Below are 18,826 nucleotides of genomic sequence, written 5' to 3'. Positions count from 1 at the left end.
TAATATTCAAATAAGCTTGTTGTAAAGTCTACTGTAAAGTAAGGTGGTGATCCAGATGTTTTCAGAGATATGGCACATCTGGAGTAAATGGTAGTGTGTGAAGCTACTTAGAATCTGAAGCTACTTAAAATTAATCAAACTGGGGAAATTGGTGTCAAAAGGAGGATTTTTAAAGATATATTAAAGCAATGTTCACTAAAAAACCCAGTACATTTATAAAAGCTTTTCTCTTTCTCTTCTTCGGAGACTGTTTTCAGGTTTGGGTAGAAAACTACAGGTAAATCTGAATTACTAACTGGACAGAGCAGGAAACTGCTCAGGGCTCCATAATCACCTGTTTGGACCACTTGTAGTAGAGTATCATCTCTGACAGGTCTTTCTCCATCTAGTGATGGTCTCACTGAGGGGAGAAACTGTAAAGCTGCCAAGTGCTGACTCGCTGCTGCAGAAATATATACAGAGAAGAAGAAACGACCAAGCGTCACGTGTTTCCGGTGTCATGTCGGCTTTCTGAGCGACCACATGGCCTCGGACTGATGTCGGAGCCGAGCCTGGGTTTTCCAGTCCAGTGTTGTTTGTTGAAGAGGCTTTAATGCGAAAGGACAAGAGGTTTGTGGTGTTTTGGTTTGTTTGCTGTTAGATCACAGGAAATAATGGAGGGTTGTTGTGACGGTGCGGGTTTGATGCAGCTAACTAAAATAGGTTAACATTAGTTAGAAAGCGTTTTTCAGTGTCAAGGCCTTTAACAGTGAAATTGTGAACCGGTTTGTTTACCGGACAGAAACATAAAACCCATGTACAATAATCAGCTTATAGCAGATGCTGATGTTTCAAAGTTGACTTGGGGCTGTTGGCTGCCACACTTTGACAACACTGAAAGACGAGTATGTGGTGAATTGTGAATTTGGCTCGTTGATCCTGACGTTCTTCAAACCTGTTTGCACAGATGGAGAGTGAACAAGAGAAAAGTCGTGGCTTGACGTTTGCAGAGCAGCAGCTCCTGCGTCATGGCTGGGAACATGGTGAGATACCTTTGGTTGGTTTGTTTGTTGTTTGTGTTTGTCACAGTCCAAGCACCACAATGTGTCAGACCTGAGCAGGTGCACGGTGAATTTCCAGGCTCATCCTGACTCGTTGTGTTCTCAGGCAAAGGACTGGGACGAGCTGAAAACGGTATATCAGAAGCTCTAAAGGTCAAAGTGAAGTGTGACAAAGGCGGGGTGAGTGCCTTCAGGTTTATGCTCACATTGCTTTTATTTCAGTGCATTAATGGTGCACAGCTATCACTGGTTTGGTACGGCATGCATTAGTGTCAGGACCGTAAAGTACAGTTGTCTCATGTTGCTCTTGTCTTTCAGGTCGGCCACAAACAAGGAGAACAGTTCACCTTCCACTGGTGGGATCATGTCTTCAACAAAGCCTCTTCCAGTCTGCACGTGGCGTCTGATCAGGTGGGTCTCACCTATACACACACACACACACACTCATCTGTGCTCTGATTAAGCTACGTTGCCATATTTTAAGGTTTGTTTATGGTGATATAGAGACTTGTTTAAAAAAAAAAAAAAAAAAAAGCAAATAATCACTTATTACATTAAGAACATTTATTAGTCAAACGCTTGCAAAAGTTACCAGCTAATGCATGACTGGGACAAACACTCACAGCCGCGCCTTGTTGACTTTTGTCAGGTCAGAGTGAGAATATTCTTAGAAGCAGCATCCAAGCAAAAAATCTGGAGCGTAAACTCAAATCCTCAACCTCCCACAACTTCTAAAATCAACATAAATCACTTCTTAAAACCAGATTTTTCTTTTTTTATTTAATTTTAATTTTTTAAGCCAAACACTTCAATTAACACCAATTAGTTCCTCCTCTCTCCTGAATGAGTGAAGTCCGCCAGTTAATTCTTTGAGAAGATCAAGTGCTACTGGTTTTCTGTGTGATCCAGAATGGAGTTAGGTTGAAGAAGACAGTGGATGACGGTGAAGAAGATGGAATAGTTTCAAATAAAAAGCCACGGAAGGCCTCGCTGGCTAAAGCCAAACTTTATGGATGCTTTGTCAAGGTAATTTGTTTATTTGTCTTATTTGGTTATAGCCTGTACCTCCGATAGTAGATAGAACTTACAGTAGATAGAACTTACTTAAAACACATACTAGCTTTGCACTCTAGGGTTTTACTAATCCTGTGTTTGTAGTCTACTATCCATTGGGCCTGCTGTAAGTTGTGGGTGTCCTATTTTTCTACTGGCCCAGTTTCAAGCAAACCAGAGCTGCTAATGTTCTAACACCTGTAGCTTATTGACAGGCTGGAGTTTTACATTTTGACTTTTGACATTCAGGCAGAGATAAGGAGTCAAACTGTTTCCTGTAGACTGAGCATTTATTTGTTGTTGTTTAATGTGAACTAGGTGAAGAAGTAAAACACTATTGTGAGCACTGAACTGAATAGTGCACTAATGAATGCAATGAAACTGTTTTCTTTATTTTCCTGTACGTTTTTTTTAATATTTTCTAACTTTGGCCTGTTCCAACTGTATTTCTGTATTTTATTTATTTTATTCCATTGCTCCTCTTAGTCGGCCACACTGCTGTCTGGTCAGGAGCAGGCAGAGCCGAAGTCTTCTGACTCAGAGGACAGCAGTAGCTCAGATAAGGAGGATGACCAGAAACTGGATCTGTCCAGCACCACCAAGTAAGAACTTCAGCTGATTCACTGTTTCCTGTTTTATCTTCTCTTAGCACCTACCAGCACTATATAAAGACATTGTGTTTTGATTAATGTACAGAACCTGTCAATTACTCCTATTAATACGTATTATTATAGCCGAGTTTTACTTTGTCACTCGTTATGTTCATACAACAACCTCCACAGGAAGAGCTCTAATTAAAATTACCCAAATAAAGAGTTATTTGCTTACATTTAGTGTTTTTTTTAATTTTTTTATTATTGATTTAAATGATTTTCTTTTAATTGACCTCAAAGCACTTTGAGATCTAAGCTTTTAATTTATGTTGCTATGCGATGCTTGACAGGCTTTCTGATGCTGAACTAATGAAGGCTTGTGGAGGACGCACAGCTCACAAGTAGGTTGATTCATAAAACTCAACGAAACCTGGAATCTGATTCCCATTAGAAAAGATGTAGTTGCCCCGAACAACTGTTTTAAGTAAAAATCAGAATGTAATATGTCAACATGAGTGAGAAGAGCAGGTCAGATCTTGATGTTTTGTTGTTTTACATTCTTTCAGAGGAGCCAGGCACGGCTTGACCATGAGCGCCAAGTTAGCCAGGCTGGAGCAGCAGGAAGCAGAGTTCATGGCAAAATATGGCAAGAAGAATCAACCAGCAAGTGCTTCACCAGTTTCTGTTCCACCATTAAGCTCCCAGTCAGCTGAGCTGAGAGCTGAGAGGCAGGAGGAGACAGATGAGCATCCTCAGAGAAAAAAGATGAAAAAGAAGAGGTGCACTGGGACTATTAATGAGCTAAATGCTGAAGAAGTATGTGGAAGTCCTGAGACAGGTGTTAAACTGAAAAAGAAGAAAAAGAAAGCCAAGGAGGAGCCTGAAGAAATAACTTGTACAATGTCAATTGAGGACCATGTGTGTGCAGAAAATGGTGACGTGAACCATTCGCACAAAACCAAGACAAAACGTAAGAAACAAACCAATGTTGAGCTGAGTGAAGAAGAAAGAGGGACTTCAGCTGTAGCAGACAGCAGGAGCCAGGAGGACACAGCTGAACTGCACACTGACACTAAAGTCAAGAGGAAGAAATCATCTAAACGGCACAACGAGGAAGAGGAGAGTCATGCTACAGAACCAGCCCAGGACTGTGTTTCAAAAACCAAAAAGAAAAAAGCTGCAGTTTTCCTGGAGGAAGCCGAAGTTACAAAAGAATCAACAGTGAGACACAAAAAGAAAAAGTGTAAAAAGGACAAACTGTTTATAGACGACAGTGTAAACGCAGACACATGTCCACCAAAGAAGAAGAAAAAGTCCAAAGAGTAGCATCTGATTATTTCCTTAAATCAGCTCATTTCAGTCAAACAGACTCTATAGAGGCTCAGGCTATAAAGGAATTGGGCTGTTTTCTATTGATTGGAGAATATTTTTAATTAGTAGTTCAGACAAGTGACAAGGTGACATCCAGCAGGTTTGTCTTACACTATCAGGTGTTCTCAATCAATAATGGGTTGTAAGATTATTTTATGATGGCTTGTTGCAAATTTATAAGTGGCTGAGAAAATGTGGTCAACTTGATTTAAACTGCAGTTTAAGACGTTGCTGATGATGCAGATTTTTAAATTGTTGCTAGTCAGTAAATCCAAACCCATTCACACAAAAGTTACACCTAAACCCAGCGTTTCTAAACTGACACTAAAATAATGAATAAAAGTTTTACTAGAAAATTCATAGGAAATATTAAGAATTCTGTGTAGTTTCTGCCACAAACTCCTCAGCTGCAGCGAACAGCCATGCTGTTTTTATGAGACATTAAACTGCATGTGTGTTCAGTTGTTCTGTTGCTTTATTACATTGTTCACATTACTTGCAAAAAGATATCCCAGCCTGCAGAAAAACATTATAGTCTAGCACACAAGATATTTAATTAATTTGAAATTGAATTCAAAAAGTCATGACATGTTTTAAAATGCTAGAGTACAAAAATGTCCGAAGCTATTTTTACCTGTGCCTTTTAGTTTTTTACTCAATCCAGCTCTTGTACCCTGAAGATGCCAGCTCTATATTATAAATGTACTGTAGATGACCTCCTTTTCTCCAGTTGTTTTTTTTTTTTTTTTTTTTTTAAACTGAATTTTCCTATACCTAAAAGTCTGACAACATAGTAGTTTTCTACATTGCACAATTAGGATGTCACCAGTTTTGTAATTGGAAGGACAAGAGGTCAAGTGCGACGAGTTTACATATCACACTATAAATGTAAAAGAGTTTTACGCTGGTGACTGTGTGGCTGCAGAAGTGAGCTTGATTAATTTTCACTTAGTACCCCATCTTATAACAATATGAGTGTAGTAAGTAATGCTTCAGTTCATGCCCTGTTGCTCCACATATTAAGGAAAATGTTCAGTGGCTTGGTTGATAAATATGTGATGTAACAGAACTAAGGAATGCATGATTAACTTGGCTTACAAAGTGCACATAAATAGAGGATTAAAAATGTGAGGAGTAAAACCTATTGCATGATACATCTTGTACATTTTGTAACGACAAACTTCAGTGAAATGCGCATGTGACACAGTGCAACAAGTCATTCACTGTTACAGACATTTGTTGCATCAGTTTGCTCATTTGCTGTAAACGTTGCTTTAATGGTTATGGAACAGATCCAAACTCGATCATACACTGAAGAAGATTTGTTTGTAGTGTATCACGTTAATGACATCACTGCCCATCCCAACTTTTTTTTTTTTTTTTTTTATGTGAATGTGAATTATACTCTGTTGTGGAAATCTGGGTGTTTACGGACCTTGACTGTTCTATATCAATAAAATGTTGAGTAATTATTGTCTTTGAGATCTGTATGAAAGACAGCTAATAAAAAAACACTGTTATAGGCAAACAATAATGGATACTAAAATATTATTTTAGGAACATTCATGACGTTCTTGTTTGTTTAGACAAAACCGGTGATTTTTTTTTTTTTTTAATGAAGCTTTGCATGCAGCATGTAGAGCAAGAATGCACTGTAAAAGCAAACAGTGCTAATTGGGCTTTATCAGAACTTGACCCTCACAGATGAATTTGTTCAGCATTATACATGCTGCTGGATCCCAGCTGTCATTAAAGTTCCTCCCAGGGATCATCAATGCACATGGACCAGTGGTACCAAGACTCTCCTTTATCCAGTACCTCCAAACACAGAACACAGATGTGAGTACCTGTATTAAACTTTTGACCTCTGCTAGTTCAGCTAATCCAAATAATAGAATAAAAAAAAAAATTATGTCAAATACAAATGACATGTTTAGTTTTTTGTTTTGAGACTGAAAAGTTGAATTTTGAAACAGGAAACAACTTTTTTTATTGGATTAATAATATTATTACTAAAAATGTTTTCTTACCCTAGAGTGTCATTACGTTGATCAACCCAGAACCAGTTTTTGTCAGAGGTTTCACGTAGCCCCAACCAGAAACCATGGAACTTGTCAAAATACTTCTCGGTGTTATTACTGATGAATTCCTGTAGGAAATAGCTTTGCAGATTATCAAAAACAACAACTGAGTTTTTAATTCCATTTGAATGTTGTAAAGTGACTGTATTTTTTCTTTTAGGTACTCAGCACTTTAACTGACATGTAATCTAAATTTAATAATGTATTGAAACATGATTAAAAGCTCATTGACTCACTGTGGCAGTATGGTGGTACACCTCACCTGTTCTTGTGGACTATCAACAACAACCAGATCTGCAGCTGTACTTTGGCAGTACTGTCGGCTTTGATCCCATGTTTTCCAAGGTGGTATTTCATTGTAAAACAGGTAGCACTTTTCCTGGAACCAAATCCAGCCGCCCTGACATGGCTGACACTCTGCATTCATGAAATAAGCAAAAAGAAAACAAGTTTAGAATATGTTGTTTTAAGTGCTAATATAGAGAAGTATTTTTGTCAGACCTTGTGTTGCTTCACTGAAGTAACACAAATTACAATTATTGTATCAACGATGGTGATCCATTCATTCCTTATCAAACACCATCATCAGATCAATAATGTGTCCAATACTCAGGTTTAAGACTAAATACAAATACCAGAGATATTTATTATACCACTTACTTCTTTGGGGGCAGTATGCGTTTACTGGAAAGGTGTTAAATTGCAGGATGAATCCCAGCGTCCAGTTGTAATTGTCTCTGTCTCTGCTCAGCTCTGCGTTCTGTTTCTCCAACATGCTCCTGTGCGCGATCAGCTGCTGATTTTGTACCGTGAGGTTGTTGAGGTCTGCTGTCTGTCTGTTCATTACCACACTGACTACAGTGAGAAGGAGACAACACAGTTCGTTGATGTATTGGCTGTTAACAGTGTAGCTTTGTTTTGCGTCAGCCTTCATTTTCTACCCAACAGCAGCTGTTCTCATGTGGACACGTGGTGGTCAGTTCAATCACACTGTGAAAGCTGACGGTATAAAATTGACTGTTTGTTGTCCAAACAAAAAGTAAAAAAAACAAGCCGACGAGGACGTTGTGGTAGGACAGACTGATGTCACTATAGTGTAGATGTGTGTTGCCTTACAAAATGTTCAGCAGTCATCTCTTTCTCTACTTACTCAGGAATACACAGTGTTTGCCTACAGATATATTTCCATAGAATGATACCTCTAATTATTTGGAAATAAATACATGAATTTTTAGTTTCCTTTAGAAAAAAGAGTGTATATACTTTGTCACAGTAGACTAAAGCAAACATAACCAACTACACTTGTAAGAAAGTACCAAGCGGTCCAAGTAGTACAAGTACCATGGCAGCTGCTGAGAAAATGTTTTAGTACACATGCATCCTCTGGGTGTGTAAAATTGCTAAATGTTTACAAAACCGTGGACTAACCGCAACTATCTGTTGGCAAATTGACACACACAATCAAAAGTGGATCCAGTACAAAGAGGTTAGTGTATTATTTCACTTAGAGCTGACACCAGCATGAAGGAATAATATGTCAAATCATATATGTCACTTTGTTTTGACTTTTGACTCTTCTTGAATGAACTGAACAATCAAATAGTGAATCAATTCAAATTACAAAGCTGACCTAAACAGGCACAGTTCAGAAGAAGTTATGTTACATAACAACTGTCTTGCATGTTTATCTGGTGGCAAAAGTCATGATTGTAAGTGTGACGTAAAGTGCAGTAACAGTAACAGATTTCAGTGTGTTATAATCAAACCTACTGGAGATGATGGCACTGATGCTCAGCACCAGGAGGATGCACAGGATCCCCAAACACACAGCCAACACACGGCTCTGAGGCTGTGCAGCTGCTTTACTGTCTGCTGCTAAAGAGAAACAAGATTTTGATTATAATCATCTTGTTTTGGAGAAAATATATTATCATTTTGTATTGTAACACTGGATATTATACTTTTCCTTTTACTCTGGCATCAGATGATTGAAATGACTTATTCTAATTTTCATATTCATTTCATTGTACATTTTTACATAGTAGCACTTCTATAACAATGCATGACATATTTTTAATTTTTATAAGTATTTGTGTTTTTCTATCAGCTTAAGTAGTTACAGCTGCAAAGGTTTATATGCCAGAACCACCAGCAATCAGATTTGGATTAGAAAGGCTCTGAGCACGTCAGGAGGAGCAAATTCAACTTTTTAACAACTTTTTCTTGACATAAAAACAAATGTGTGAGTTAGTAATTTTGAAGTGCAGTGTATTGTTTATTAGGTTGTATAGCTGAGCTGATGAATTAAAAGATATCAGATTTCATAACTTACTTGGTGAGGTTCTAGTGGAGGTTCTAGTGGGTCCTTCAGGTTTTATTGTAGAATAAATTGTGGAGTCTTCATTTTTCTCTGGATAAAAATAATAATATGGGGAAATGATAATAGTCATGTGCTTCATACACAGCTTTTTGTGTTGAAGCAAGAAGGGACAAAACATGATTTGATGCCTGTTCCTCTGATGTTATGCAGACGTACGAAACATTGGTCTCTTATTGGTGCCGATGTACAAATGGACACACCAGGTTGGTTAGTTCCAAAGAAGAGAAGCAGAAAGAGGAGAAAGTGAAAGGCGGAGGAAGTGGAACATAAAGACAGAAATTGGGGCAACAGTTGTTCAGGGTCATACTGGAAGATGTGAGGTTTCAACAGCAACAATTCAGAGCACGTTCTAAACCCATCCAGTTATAAAAACAGTTTTTTATTCACAAGGCTGTGGCACTAAAAGTTTAAAAGTTCTCATGTCATGTCCAGGTTCCACTCACTAAGGCCATGGACATCACAGGAGCCGTCCCAAGGCTGGTTTTGCCACACAAAACATTTCTATCTCAGGTGCGTGAGCCCAGTAAATCTTACAGCAGGTGTGACATCGATGAAACTTTATGAGCTGATGTAAATGATGACATGGAGCCAAAAATATTTCATTTTCATTTTCAAATTTGTTTATCACCAAAAAATGACAGCAGGTTCAACCTCATGATTTAATGCACTGTGCACTGAAAATATTCCAAGCACACCTGTAACTTTGTTATTGACTTTGTCAAAATAGATTTTAGATTTGTTACACATCAAACTGCAGAAATACACTGTAATGACACGACATGAGTGAAATGATATACTATATTAATTCTTAGTTTTTCCACACAAAACTCATTAGAGTTAAAAAGTTTAACAGGCTGTATTATTATAATAAGGCAGGACTCACTCACCTTGTGGAGGTTTAGTATCTTTGAAAACCACTGTAGCATAATTAAGTTCTTCCTCCATCATTAAAAGTAAAAGAGTGTTGTTCTTGCTTTAGTGCAGAGTAAAAACAGACCTTACGGATATTGCTGCGGATGTTTGAGAGATGTGAAGGTAGAGAATTTTGCAACACTACTTCCCAATGAGGAACAAAGAAGTTCCTTGTTTCCTACCACTTTGTAATCTACAGTTTCTAATTATGTCCCGTTTTACGGGACATTGGGCCTGAGTGTTATTGTGCTTTTGTGGTCATATATGTTCTCTTTTATAATTCAATTGTAAAGTGCATAGTATTATTGTGATAAAAGAAACTGACAAATTTATTGCTGAAGTGAAAATTTTAGTCTGTCATGTTTATTTTTGATAATCAGTCTGGTGATCAGTCGTTACATTGGTGAAAGGATGCTGAGGTTAGAGCTGCCAGGAAGGAGGCCTAGAGGAAGACCAAAGAGGAGGTTCTTGGATGTAGTGAAGGAGGACATGAGGATAGTTGGTGTGGGTGAGGAGGATACAGAGGATAGGGTTGAATGGAGGCGGATGATTGGCTGTGGTGACCCCTGAAGGGAGCAGCCGAAAGGAGAAGAAGAAGACGAGTCTGGTGATCAGTCTGTGTGACACAGCAAGGCTTTGAAAATCCGGAACTTTTGTCAACAGTTGCGTCAAAAATTAAACCTGACATGTTGTGTGTTATAAGTTATATTCTGACTTCCTGTTCTCTCTGCAGTATATTTATCTGATGTTCTAGTCCGTATTTATAGCACATATTGTCTCCTGGAGTTACACTGTTAGTCATAATGTTTATTTATGTATTTATTTGGACAATGGAGCTCTGTGATACAGGAGAAGAAGATATATCAGGCTTTGGCTTCACAGTTAGAAGACTCATCCATTGTTATCTTTTTAATTGGCCCTTCCAGAAATCCCCAAATATTTATAATTTATATGTACATTTATTCAGGTAGATGATACATAAATATATGCACACCTTAACAGCAGGCAATTTATTTAGACTCTTGATAATTTGCAAAAGTGAGCCCATCCCCATCTTATACATGTGGCAAAAAAAACTCTTGTACTTAATCTGAAAAACATGATCTGAAAAAAAATATGCGACTACAGAATCAGCTGCAACAAAAGTCAGAACACTTCTTACAGTCTCTGGCCAAAGATGGTGCTGCCAATCTTCAGCAGCCACGTTTTCATGTCTTCTGGCAAAGTTTAATCCCTCAGCAGTGGTTTTCCTCTCAGAGACAGTAGAAGCAGCCTTCATGCAGTGTCTGTGCAGTCACTGAAGCAGCAACATTTACAGATGATTCTGGTGCTGAGTCCAAAACAACTACCCATGAGTTCTTGCCCATGTTCATACTGTGTTGCTGTTGTTTATGTTCAGTAGCAACAGATGCTCATGTAGCCTCTCCCATGTTCAACAAGTCACAGTTTGGTTTCATATTCATTCAGCTACTTCCTTACCATCTAGAGACCAGTTGCATTGAACACAACTTGACTAAAACATCTGTATGAACAGGGAGGTTTAAAACTGGGGAAACACCATAGAACAGATAGACAAGTAGATAGGATCACTTCTCAAATATTAAAAACTATTTTGATAATGTGAATCACTCCTAATCTGGTTTGATCACAGCTCTGGTTTCACAGATCCAGGGATTCCATGAATCACATGTCACTTTGTCCCATTTGGCCAGAGAATCTGCATGATTCAGACTCAAAGCACAAGAGTCTTTCCTGTCTTCTTCTGTTTTCCAGAAACTGAAAAATAAATAAATAACTCATGTTAGTTCATTTTTTCTACTTGGCACTTTGGGAAACAGTCTAATTAGGTATCTTAGCTTAGCATAAAGACTTGAAACACAGTCTGGCTTAGTCTGACAGCACCATAACCCACCGATCAGCACATCTAAAGCTCACTGTATGTTACATTTCATTTGGTTTAGTGTTTGGCATATCCAGGACATCACTGCACACATCCAAGAAATATGCTGATTGATAATTCCTCACAAGACCACAAATGTACCTTTTTTACAGAGGAGTTTTTGTACAGATTAAAAAAAATAAGATGTACCATGAATTAAGCTTTAGAGGTGCTGCTAGGTGAACTATGTGATCTTCATGCCAACTGTCTGGTTATAGTTTAGACTAATTGTAAAGTGTCTGGATTCATTCTGATTCAAACGGCGAATGTGGTAACGTTATAATCTGTGCACGGGTATTTTGGTGCTCACCTCACAGTGATGTTGCTTCCATCCACCCACATCCATGTGTTCACTGGATTCTTGTTGCTCAGTCCAATCCAGTAGCCCTGGTATTCAGAGCTGTATATTGTATGGTTGCTGATGAATTCCTACATTAATGAACCAGCTGTTAATGTTATATGTGATTCTACTACAGGTTACAGTTTTAAACATTTGAACTAGAGCAGGTATATGAGCAAAAGTAAAGTAAATTCTTCTGACAATACTCATGCACCTTTCATTAGTGTAGGTTCACTGTTGAATGCAGGACTTCTACTTGTAATGGAGTATTATATAGCAATACTGGTACTTTTCCTTAAGTACTGTATATGAGCACTTCCTCCACCACTGAATTAATAAGAATTTTATAGCATTAAAACATAAATTGAATCACAAAATGGGTCTTGCCTGCTCCTCCTGGCTGTCAATCACCACCAGGTTGGCATTTGTTTGTCTGCATTCATCAAGACCTTTCTTCCAGACCTTCCTACTGTAATAATCAGCTTTTGAAAACAAGTAACAGTTGGACTGAAACTGCACCCAGCCATCCAGACAAGGTTTACACACTGTTAAACAAGGAGACAACAAAATCTCAGGAATCATTTGAAGTTAGATGAAAATCTAGAAGCTCAAGGGATAATGGCATAACGTACTTTTTGAATGAATTTTTTCACCTTTTTGTGGACAGTAGGCATTTACACGAAAGTTGTCATACTCCAGGATAGCTTCGATGGTCCAGTTGAGGCGGTCCCTCTCTCTGGTCAGCTCTTCTGCCTTTCTCTCTAACTGCCTTTCTCTCCCTGTTAACTTGATGTTTTCGCTGCTCAGCTCAGACATGACTGTGTTCACTGCAGCCAGGGAAGAAACCGTTAGTTATGCAATCGCTTGTTGCTGAAACGTTTGCAAACAGGTGCACATACAGACAGACTCACAGTAGATGCCAAGGGCCGTGACTCCGAACAACAAGATCACACAAAGAATCCCTGAACCTGCTGCCACCAGGTGAAGCCCAGTACACAGCTGAGCTTTTTTTCCATTTTCTAGGGAAAAAGAAAATCAATTTATGACACAGCTTTTTGCAGATAATTTTATATTTACGCAGTGTCTATTGTGATAAGCTACAAATAAGCCGCTATGACTGAACTTGTTTTCCGCTCTTGCTCCTCAGTCTTCACCACATCGTAGATCAGTTCCATTTTTTGTTTCTCTGGAAAACACAAAAGAGCTGTAAGGAATGGAAGTCTGCTGCAGTGGCATTTTAAGACACTAACAAAAAGCAAACCCCTTGTCTTTTGTTTGTATTTACAGTTGAAAAAATCAGTTTATAATATTTCTTTTTAGCCAGGAGCTCATACATTTACATTTACATCAGCCATGATAAACCACAAACAACCTGGTACGACAGAACTTGTATTCCGCTCTTGCTCCTCAGTCTTGACCACATCATAGATTACTTCCATTTCATTTGGTTTCTCTGTAAAAAGCAGCAGAAGTGTAAGACTGACGCTTTAGTTCTGGACAGATAGACTGGTAGTTCAAAACAGAGCAGTGATTTTTAAGCTTGTCATATGTTTTGTATATAAGATTTTAACCTGCACAATGGAATTGACAATATTTAAGTAAAATAAGTACTTCAGACCCGTGACCCTGGCTTTCAGGAAAAAGCGGGTACAGAAGATGGATGGGTGGATGGAAGTACTTCAGATTTGTACTTACATCGAGTATTTGAGTAACTGTCAGGACATCTGGATGTACATACCTTTGATAAATTCAATGTGTGAATCAGTAAATAAGAACGAATGACTCACCGTGCGTTGATGTTCCCTGAGTCTTGAAAGTCAAAGCCACATAATTCAATTCTTCTTCCATGATTTTCACTTTTATCATAGACAGAAAAATCTCAGACAGAAAGCTGAACTCCAACCACTGTAGTACTTGTAATATTGGTCACTGTAAATACACATTGGTCTGCTTTTAGAGGAAGAGAACTGGCTGCAAGCAATTTTCTGAAATGTCCTTCTATTTGACAAAGTTATGCAAGACAGAGACGTGGTGGTTTTTGAAATATGATGTAAGGTGGACGGAAGTAAACTTTCAACTTCCACAATATCACAGTTATGTATATAAAAAGGTTAAAATAGCAGAAGTTTAAAAGGAGATGATAGTTTATTTATTTTTCTTTTTGCTCCACCCAGCAGTTATAACACTCCACTCATTTGTTATAACAATGTCGGCCTTATGTTACAGGTAGTTACTGATCGGTTCAAATATTTAGTATGCATACCCACTGTTCTCTTCTAGCTGTGTGCCACTGCGATAAAGCAGAAACTTCTGGTCAAAAACACAAAGATCATCAATCTGACTTATTACTGCTGTACTTCACTACAAAGGTTAACCATACATCCATCATTATAATGTACTAGTTGCAGTAAAAAGTGACCATGCATCAATGGGTTTTTCCCCGTTCATGCTAACATGTTTTTTCTTTTAACTTCTGCTGACTCATGACTGGACAATCCTCTGACACATCCTGAGGCCATTTTTAAAGTATTATGTGGTGCTGTGAAGAATTGCATAAAATGGGACTTTACTCTATGAAGTAAGTCGTGTCGATAAAGATTTGACCTTTTTGACCTAATACTGTATGTTGTATCACTGTTCCTCCAGATGGCGAAATAAAACTCTATTCACAGTCAAAATATACAGTAGCTTAATATGTTCCTATTACAGCAGGGTGTTTATGAATACATTTAAACATAAGCCAGATAAAAAAACTACAGAAATGCCACAATAACACACTATATTGAGATTGAATCATATCAGCTACATTGCACACAAAACAAAAACTGACTTAAAGTTTTGGTTCCTGATGTGTTTTCCTATTAATGATTGATACCTGTCATCAGGCATCAGCTGTAGTTCACAGTGGCAGATCTGTAAGTTTTATCTCAAACGAAACAGAGAATTTTATTCATCAATACATGATCATAAATAAAACAGAGAGAACATGTTTGAAATGTGTAAAACATATTAAATTCACACAGCAACATATTTCATATAAATATTTTTGTTTTAATGTTTTTCCCAGTGTGACCTTTTAAATGAAATAACGCTACACTTTATATTATATGACGCATCTGCACTGACTAATTGTAGCCACAAGGGGGAACTATAGAGTTCAGTCATAATATGTCAGGAATAATTGAAAAATCGTAAAATTCAGTGATTGATCGTGTGAAAAAAATATTATTAGATATTATTTTCTGAGGTTTCAGCTGATCACATTAAACACTGTCTATTCAAAGAAATACTGCGGGACTTTTATCTATAGTAATGAAAGGGAAAGACAGTTTTGCTGTAAAAGTGACTCATTTGCGACAGAGGTAACCGACCAATCAGCGCACAGGATCAGTCCAGGAAACGCTCACCTGTTCGGTTTGTACCTGCAGATCAGCAGCAGCCAATGAGCTTCAAGGCTGACATCGTCTCACCGAGCGAGCTGGCGAAGTAAAGACGATCTTCGGTTTTTCGGGACTGTCCGGAGAGCAGCGATGGTTTGCGGCGGGTTTATTTGCACCAAGAACGCGCTCTGCGCTCTCAACATAACTTACGTTGTAAGTATATGTTTACTGTTACCGGAGGGAATTGAACCGTGAAACATCTGCTCACAGCGGCACATGCCGTTTAGTTAAATACAAGCAGAGGCTCAGGCTCCTGCTTTATTGAAGCGCCACATGCAGCTGTTGGTGGAGATGATTGGACGCAGGTAGTAGCAGCCGGTTGCTGTTAATAGCAGCTGTACTAAAAACGGGCATTTGATGTTAACGAAGGCATCAGTGTTTCTTTATGTGCAAAAGAAAAGAAAACATTTGAGCAGTGCGCCCACCCTGCGGCTGTTTCTGCTGCTGTTTGCGCCTGAGTGAGCTCTGCCAAATTACAGCCGCAAAGAAACTGTTCGTCTGACCCACATCATTAATAACCCAGGAGGCAGCCTGTGTCATGTGCAGATCTCTCGTCTGTCACCTGCACCGCTGCACATTTTGTTTATATGAATGTTTTTCATTTAAAGGCATCACTTTTATCTTGCAGATCCAGTTTCCTTTGACTTTGGATCTGTCACCTGAATATTCACCTGAATATTTGCAGGCAATTTTTAAATTACTGTTGTTTAATAGAAAAAAGTGATAGTTGTCTGAGGTCAGCTTTATGGGGATGCATTTACAAATTTAACCACCTTAGAGTGATCAGTCACAACTATGTTTTTTTATCAGTCTGTCATATTGGCTCTGCATGACAACACAGTCCTCTGTCCCCAGAAGAAAGGCTTTTCGTAGCGGTGACATTGTTGTTCCTTCCTCCCTCATGCCAGAATTGTTTGGTTTTCCTTTCTCTGCAGCTGGTCAGCCTGATGCTGATCGGAGTGGCGGCCTGGGGGAAATGGTTCGGCCTGGTCTCCAGCATCAGGGTGGTGGCGGGCGTCATCGGCGTGGGTATCTTCCTGTTCCTGGTCGCCTTTGTGGGGCTGTGTGGTGCCCTGAAGCACCACCAGGTCCTGCTCTTCTTTGTATCCTTCGGTTTCTCTGGTTTGTTTGTAAGAGTTCGGGGAGTCGTCTCAAACCTTGTGGTGATTGTTTGTGTGAGAAAGCAGAAAAACAGTTTTTGGGAGTTTTAATTCTCCTTAGCTTGATCCAGTACATGATGATCCTGTTCATAGTGTTCATCGTGCAGTTCTCTGTGTCCTGTGCCTGTCTGGCCCTGAATGAAGACCAACAGGTAGGCCTGTCATGTCTGTAGCAGTAAAGTGATGAATGCATAAGTACATTCAGTGCCGCCCTGTCATTAATATTGTTTTGAAGTGGGTCATGTTGTGAAACAGAAACACAACCTGGTCATGTGACTTTCATTAACAGAGGCATCTGCTGGAGGTTGGATGGAACAAATCTGAGGCCACTCAACAGGACATAGAGAAAACACTTAACTGTTGTGGCTTCTCCTCTGTCAACTATAATGGCTCCTGTGCAGCTGTAAGTCAAACGTCTGAAAATTCATGTTATTTTTTGTCACAAAAGCAACATGATTTGCATGATCCTGCCTCACTTGTTGAACCTTTCTCCCTTCCTTCCTCCTGGTCCAGCAATGCTTTATAAACCCTTCACCGACTTGTCGAACCTGCTCCAGCATCATCCAGCAGTACACCAGGGAGGTGCTGCAGTTTGTGGGTGGTCTCGGACTGTTCTTCAGTTTTACCGAGGTCAGTAAAACATCATCATTTTTAACCTGCGGAGCTTAAAAATGGGGAATTTGGTGTGAGATGGGCACTGATGTGGTAGGATGAATTTTAATGGATATTCACAAAACTGATGCTTGTTTCTTTTTCAGATCCTTGGAGTTTGGCTCGCACACAGATACAGAAATATCAGAGATCCACGATCAAACCCTGGAGCCTTTCTCTAACCACTTATATTTAATAAACCAGAAATTGCACTGCTGAATATTTTGTCCCTTGTATAAACCTCTGATCTGTATGTTTGTAGGAGGTAAAGCAAGGCTGTAACATTTAAGTATATAAATATAACAATCAGAATCAGAGTTATTGCCAAGGATATTTACACATGCAAGGAGTTTGTTTTGGTGATGCAGTGGAAAAATAGACATTAAATAACAAAGAAACAACAGATTTAGTCAAATGTCAGTAACAGAGCCTTTAGCCAAACTAAGCCACTGGGCAGGTGAGTAATCCTGTTGTAAAATCCTGTTCTGTTCTGATTAAATGTGTGTTTTATGAATGAATTAAACTTTTTGTTAAAGCAGTGTGTTGCTGTATCATGTTGCTGTGGAAATTATGCCTGTTTTATATATGTTTGTTTGGTAGATAAGTAGCTGCGGCCAGTTTGATTAGTTTAGACTGAGACTGGGGAAATTATTAGTCTGGTTCTGTCCGAGGTAATAAATTCTGCCCTCCAGCAAACAACTCACTGTTTGACCAGGACTTCTGTGTTGGACTATTTACTAAGGCAGCTGTTTCCAGTCTTTATGCTAAGCTAAATCCTAAATGGCCCTATATGCATCTGTTAGATGTGAATCTGCAGCTACTGGCAAAGACGTTAATTCCCAGAATGTCAAACTGTTTAAGTGAAACCTGATGAGTTTTTTATGTGTCTCACAGTGATCAAAGTTCAGAGCAGCTGTGTGTGCTCATTACACATACACTCCTTATCCAAATACAATGGATAAGGAGTGTGAGGTAATGTTAGCACCTTGATAACTGCAGCCACCACTCCCAGAGCAGTTCTCCACTGGTGAGCACAAATGTGTGTGATGTCCAAACAGCAGTAAAAGATTAAGATCAAATGAGTCAGTTGTAGCTCAATACACAGACTTACAGCTGTTTATTGCTCTTAAAGTACATCTGAACATCAGGATCTCATCCTAATAATCGTCCTATTCTCACAGCTATGAATTTTATATACACGGATATAAAAATATACATGGAGACTTGCAGAACATAAGATGGAAAATCATGTGTCTCTTGTTAGATCCAGGTCTGAAAGGCAGGTGTGTCTTCAAGTGTGTCATGTGATTTGTATTCCTCCAAACCAGGATGCTGACAGGAGCTTTTTGGTAAAATGTGCTCAGGTAGTTCAACCTGTTTTTCAAGGTGTCTGAGCTGAAATGAATCAGCTGCTGGACATTTTAGACATTTATAAAATATATTTAAGTCCTTTAATGAACATGTACAAGAGCTGGTTTGCTCTAAGGAAGTCACTACATGATGCATGAGAATACTTCCAGGGGCAAAGGTCATGTGGGGAAAAAGGCAGATTGGAAGCACATGGTGAGTGTTGGTCATTGATGGAATTGTTTGTAAGGCTCTAAAATGAACGATGAAGTCAAAATGTTCAGGTTAAAGACAGTTTATAATATAATAAGCTTATTTTACATCAAAGGAGGCTAAAGTTATTGAGCTCTGTGTGTTTAAAGTGTAGAAAGTGTAAAACAAACCATCACCATATGTGACTGGTAAGAGACCAACAGGCCATGAAATGTAATTTAGTATTTTTGTGTTTACTTCTTAGCAAATACAACAACACTCCAGCACGTGCAACTGATATTTTAAGCCAGATTTTGTTGTATGATG

The 18,826-nt window shown here is 38.7% G+C and overlaps 2 protein-coding genes across 4 annotated transcripts; one reads left to right on the top strand and one right to left on the bottom strand.

Moving 5' to 3' along the window:
* Window positions 1–467: 467 nt before the first annotated feature.
* On the top strand, window positions 468–17,500 carry tspan13a (tetraspanin 13a). 3 transcript variants are annotated; one of them, XM_026316952.2, is made up of 8 exons: window positions 468–609; window positions 947–1,022; window positions 1,147–1,220; window positions 1,359–1,451; window positions 1,950–2,066; window positions 2,580–2,695; window positions 3,037–3,087; window positions 3,253–4,937. In XM_026316952.2, the coding sequence occupies exons 2-8, from the start codon at window positions 947–949 to the stop codon at window positions 4,010–4,012; spliced, it is 1,287 nt and encodes a 428-aa protein (XP_026172737.1). In that variant the 5' UTR covers window positions 468–609; the 3' UTR covers window positions 4,013–4,937. The 3 variants fall into 3 exon arrangements, with proteins under 3 accessions (XP_026172737.1, XP_033181496.1, XP_026172739.1); XM_033325605.1 differs by lacking the exons at window positions 468–609; window positions 947–1,022; window positions 1,147–1,220; ... (2 more) ...; window positions 3,037–3,087; window positions 3,253–4,937 and adding exons at window positions 15,138–15,302; window positions 16,085–16,252; window positions 16,381–16,461; ... (1 more) ...; window positions 16,823–16,939; window positions 17,068–17,500; XM_026316954.2 differs by lacking the exons at window positions 468–609; window positions 947–1,022; window positions 1,147–1,220; ... (3 more) ...; window positions 3,037–3,087; window positions 3,253–4,937 and adding exons at window positions 12,621–12,690; window positions 15,138–15,302; window positions 16,085–16,252; ... (2 more) ...; window positions 16,823–16,939; window positions 17,068–17,500.
* LOC113136307 (uncharacterized) lies at window positions 4,791–13,786 on the bottom strand. Its single transcript, XM_026316990.2, has 15 exons — window positions 13,497–13,786; window positions 13,082–13,162; window positions 12,833–12,895; window positions 12,621–12,728; window positions 12,342–12,536; window positions 12,097–12,254; window positions 11,680–11,798; window positions 11,063–11,206; window positions 9,406–9,491; window positions 8,471–8,548; window positions 7,909–8,013; window positions 6,799–6,993; window positions 6,401–6,555; window positions 6,088–6,206; window positions 4,791–5,875 (listed from the first exon to the last, which is right to left on the bottom strand). The coding sequence occupies exons 1-15, from the start codon at window positions 13,573–13,575 to the stop codon at window positions 5,728–5,730; spliced, it is 1,833 nt and encodes a 610-aa protein (XP_026172775.1). The 5' UTR covers window positions 13,576–13,786; the 3' UTR covers window positions 4,791–5,727.
* Window positions 17,501–18,826: the final 1,326 nt, after the last annotated feature.

This window comes from Mastacembelus armatus, chromosome 16, assembly GCF_900324485.2.
Source record: "Mastacembelus armatus chromosome 16, fMasArm1.2, whole genome shotgun sequence".
Taxonomy (NCBI): domain Eukaryota; kingdom Metazoa; phylum Chordata; class Actinopteri; order Synbranchiformes; family Mastacembelidae; genus Mastacembelus; species Mastacembelus armatus.
Note: the sequence above shows the minus strand (reverse complement) of the source record. Positions and strands in the feature narration are given on the sequence as shown.

Coding starts and splice junctions, on each gene's coding strand:
- tspan13a (XM_026316952.2), top strand. CDS start 947: ATGGAGAGTGAACAAGAGAAAAGTCGTGGCTTGACGTTTGCAGAGCAG. Junction 2,067..2,579: donor TTTATGGATGCTTTGTCAAG/GTAATTTGTTTA, acceptor TGCTCCTCTTAG/TCGGCCACACTGCTGTCTGG. Junction 2,696..3,036: donor GATCTGTCCAGCACCACCAA/GTAAGAACTTCA, acceptor GATGCTTGACAG/GCTTTCTGATGCTGAACTAA.
- LOC113136307 (XM_026316990.2), bottom strand. CDS start 13,575: ATGATAAAAGTGAAAATCATGGAAGAAGAATTGAATTATGTGGCTTTG. Junction 12,255..12,341: donor TGAAAAAATTCATTCAAAAA/GTACGTTATGCC, acceptor CTTGTTTAACAG/TGTGTAAACCTTGTCTGGAT. Junction 11,799..12,096: donor TTGACAGCCAGGAGGAGCAG/GCAAGACCCATT, acceptor TCATTAATGTAG/GAATTCATCAGCAACCATAC.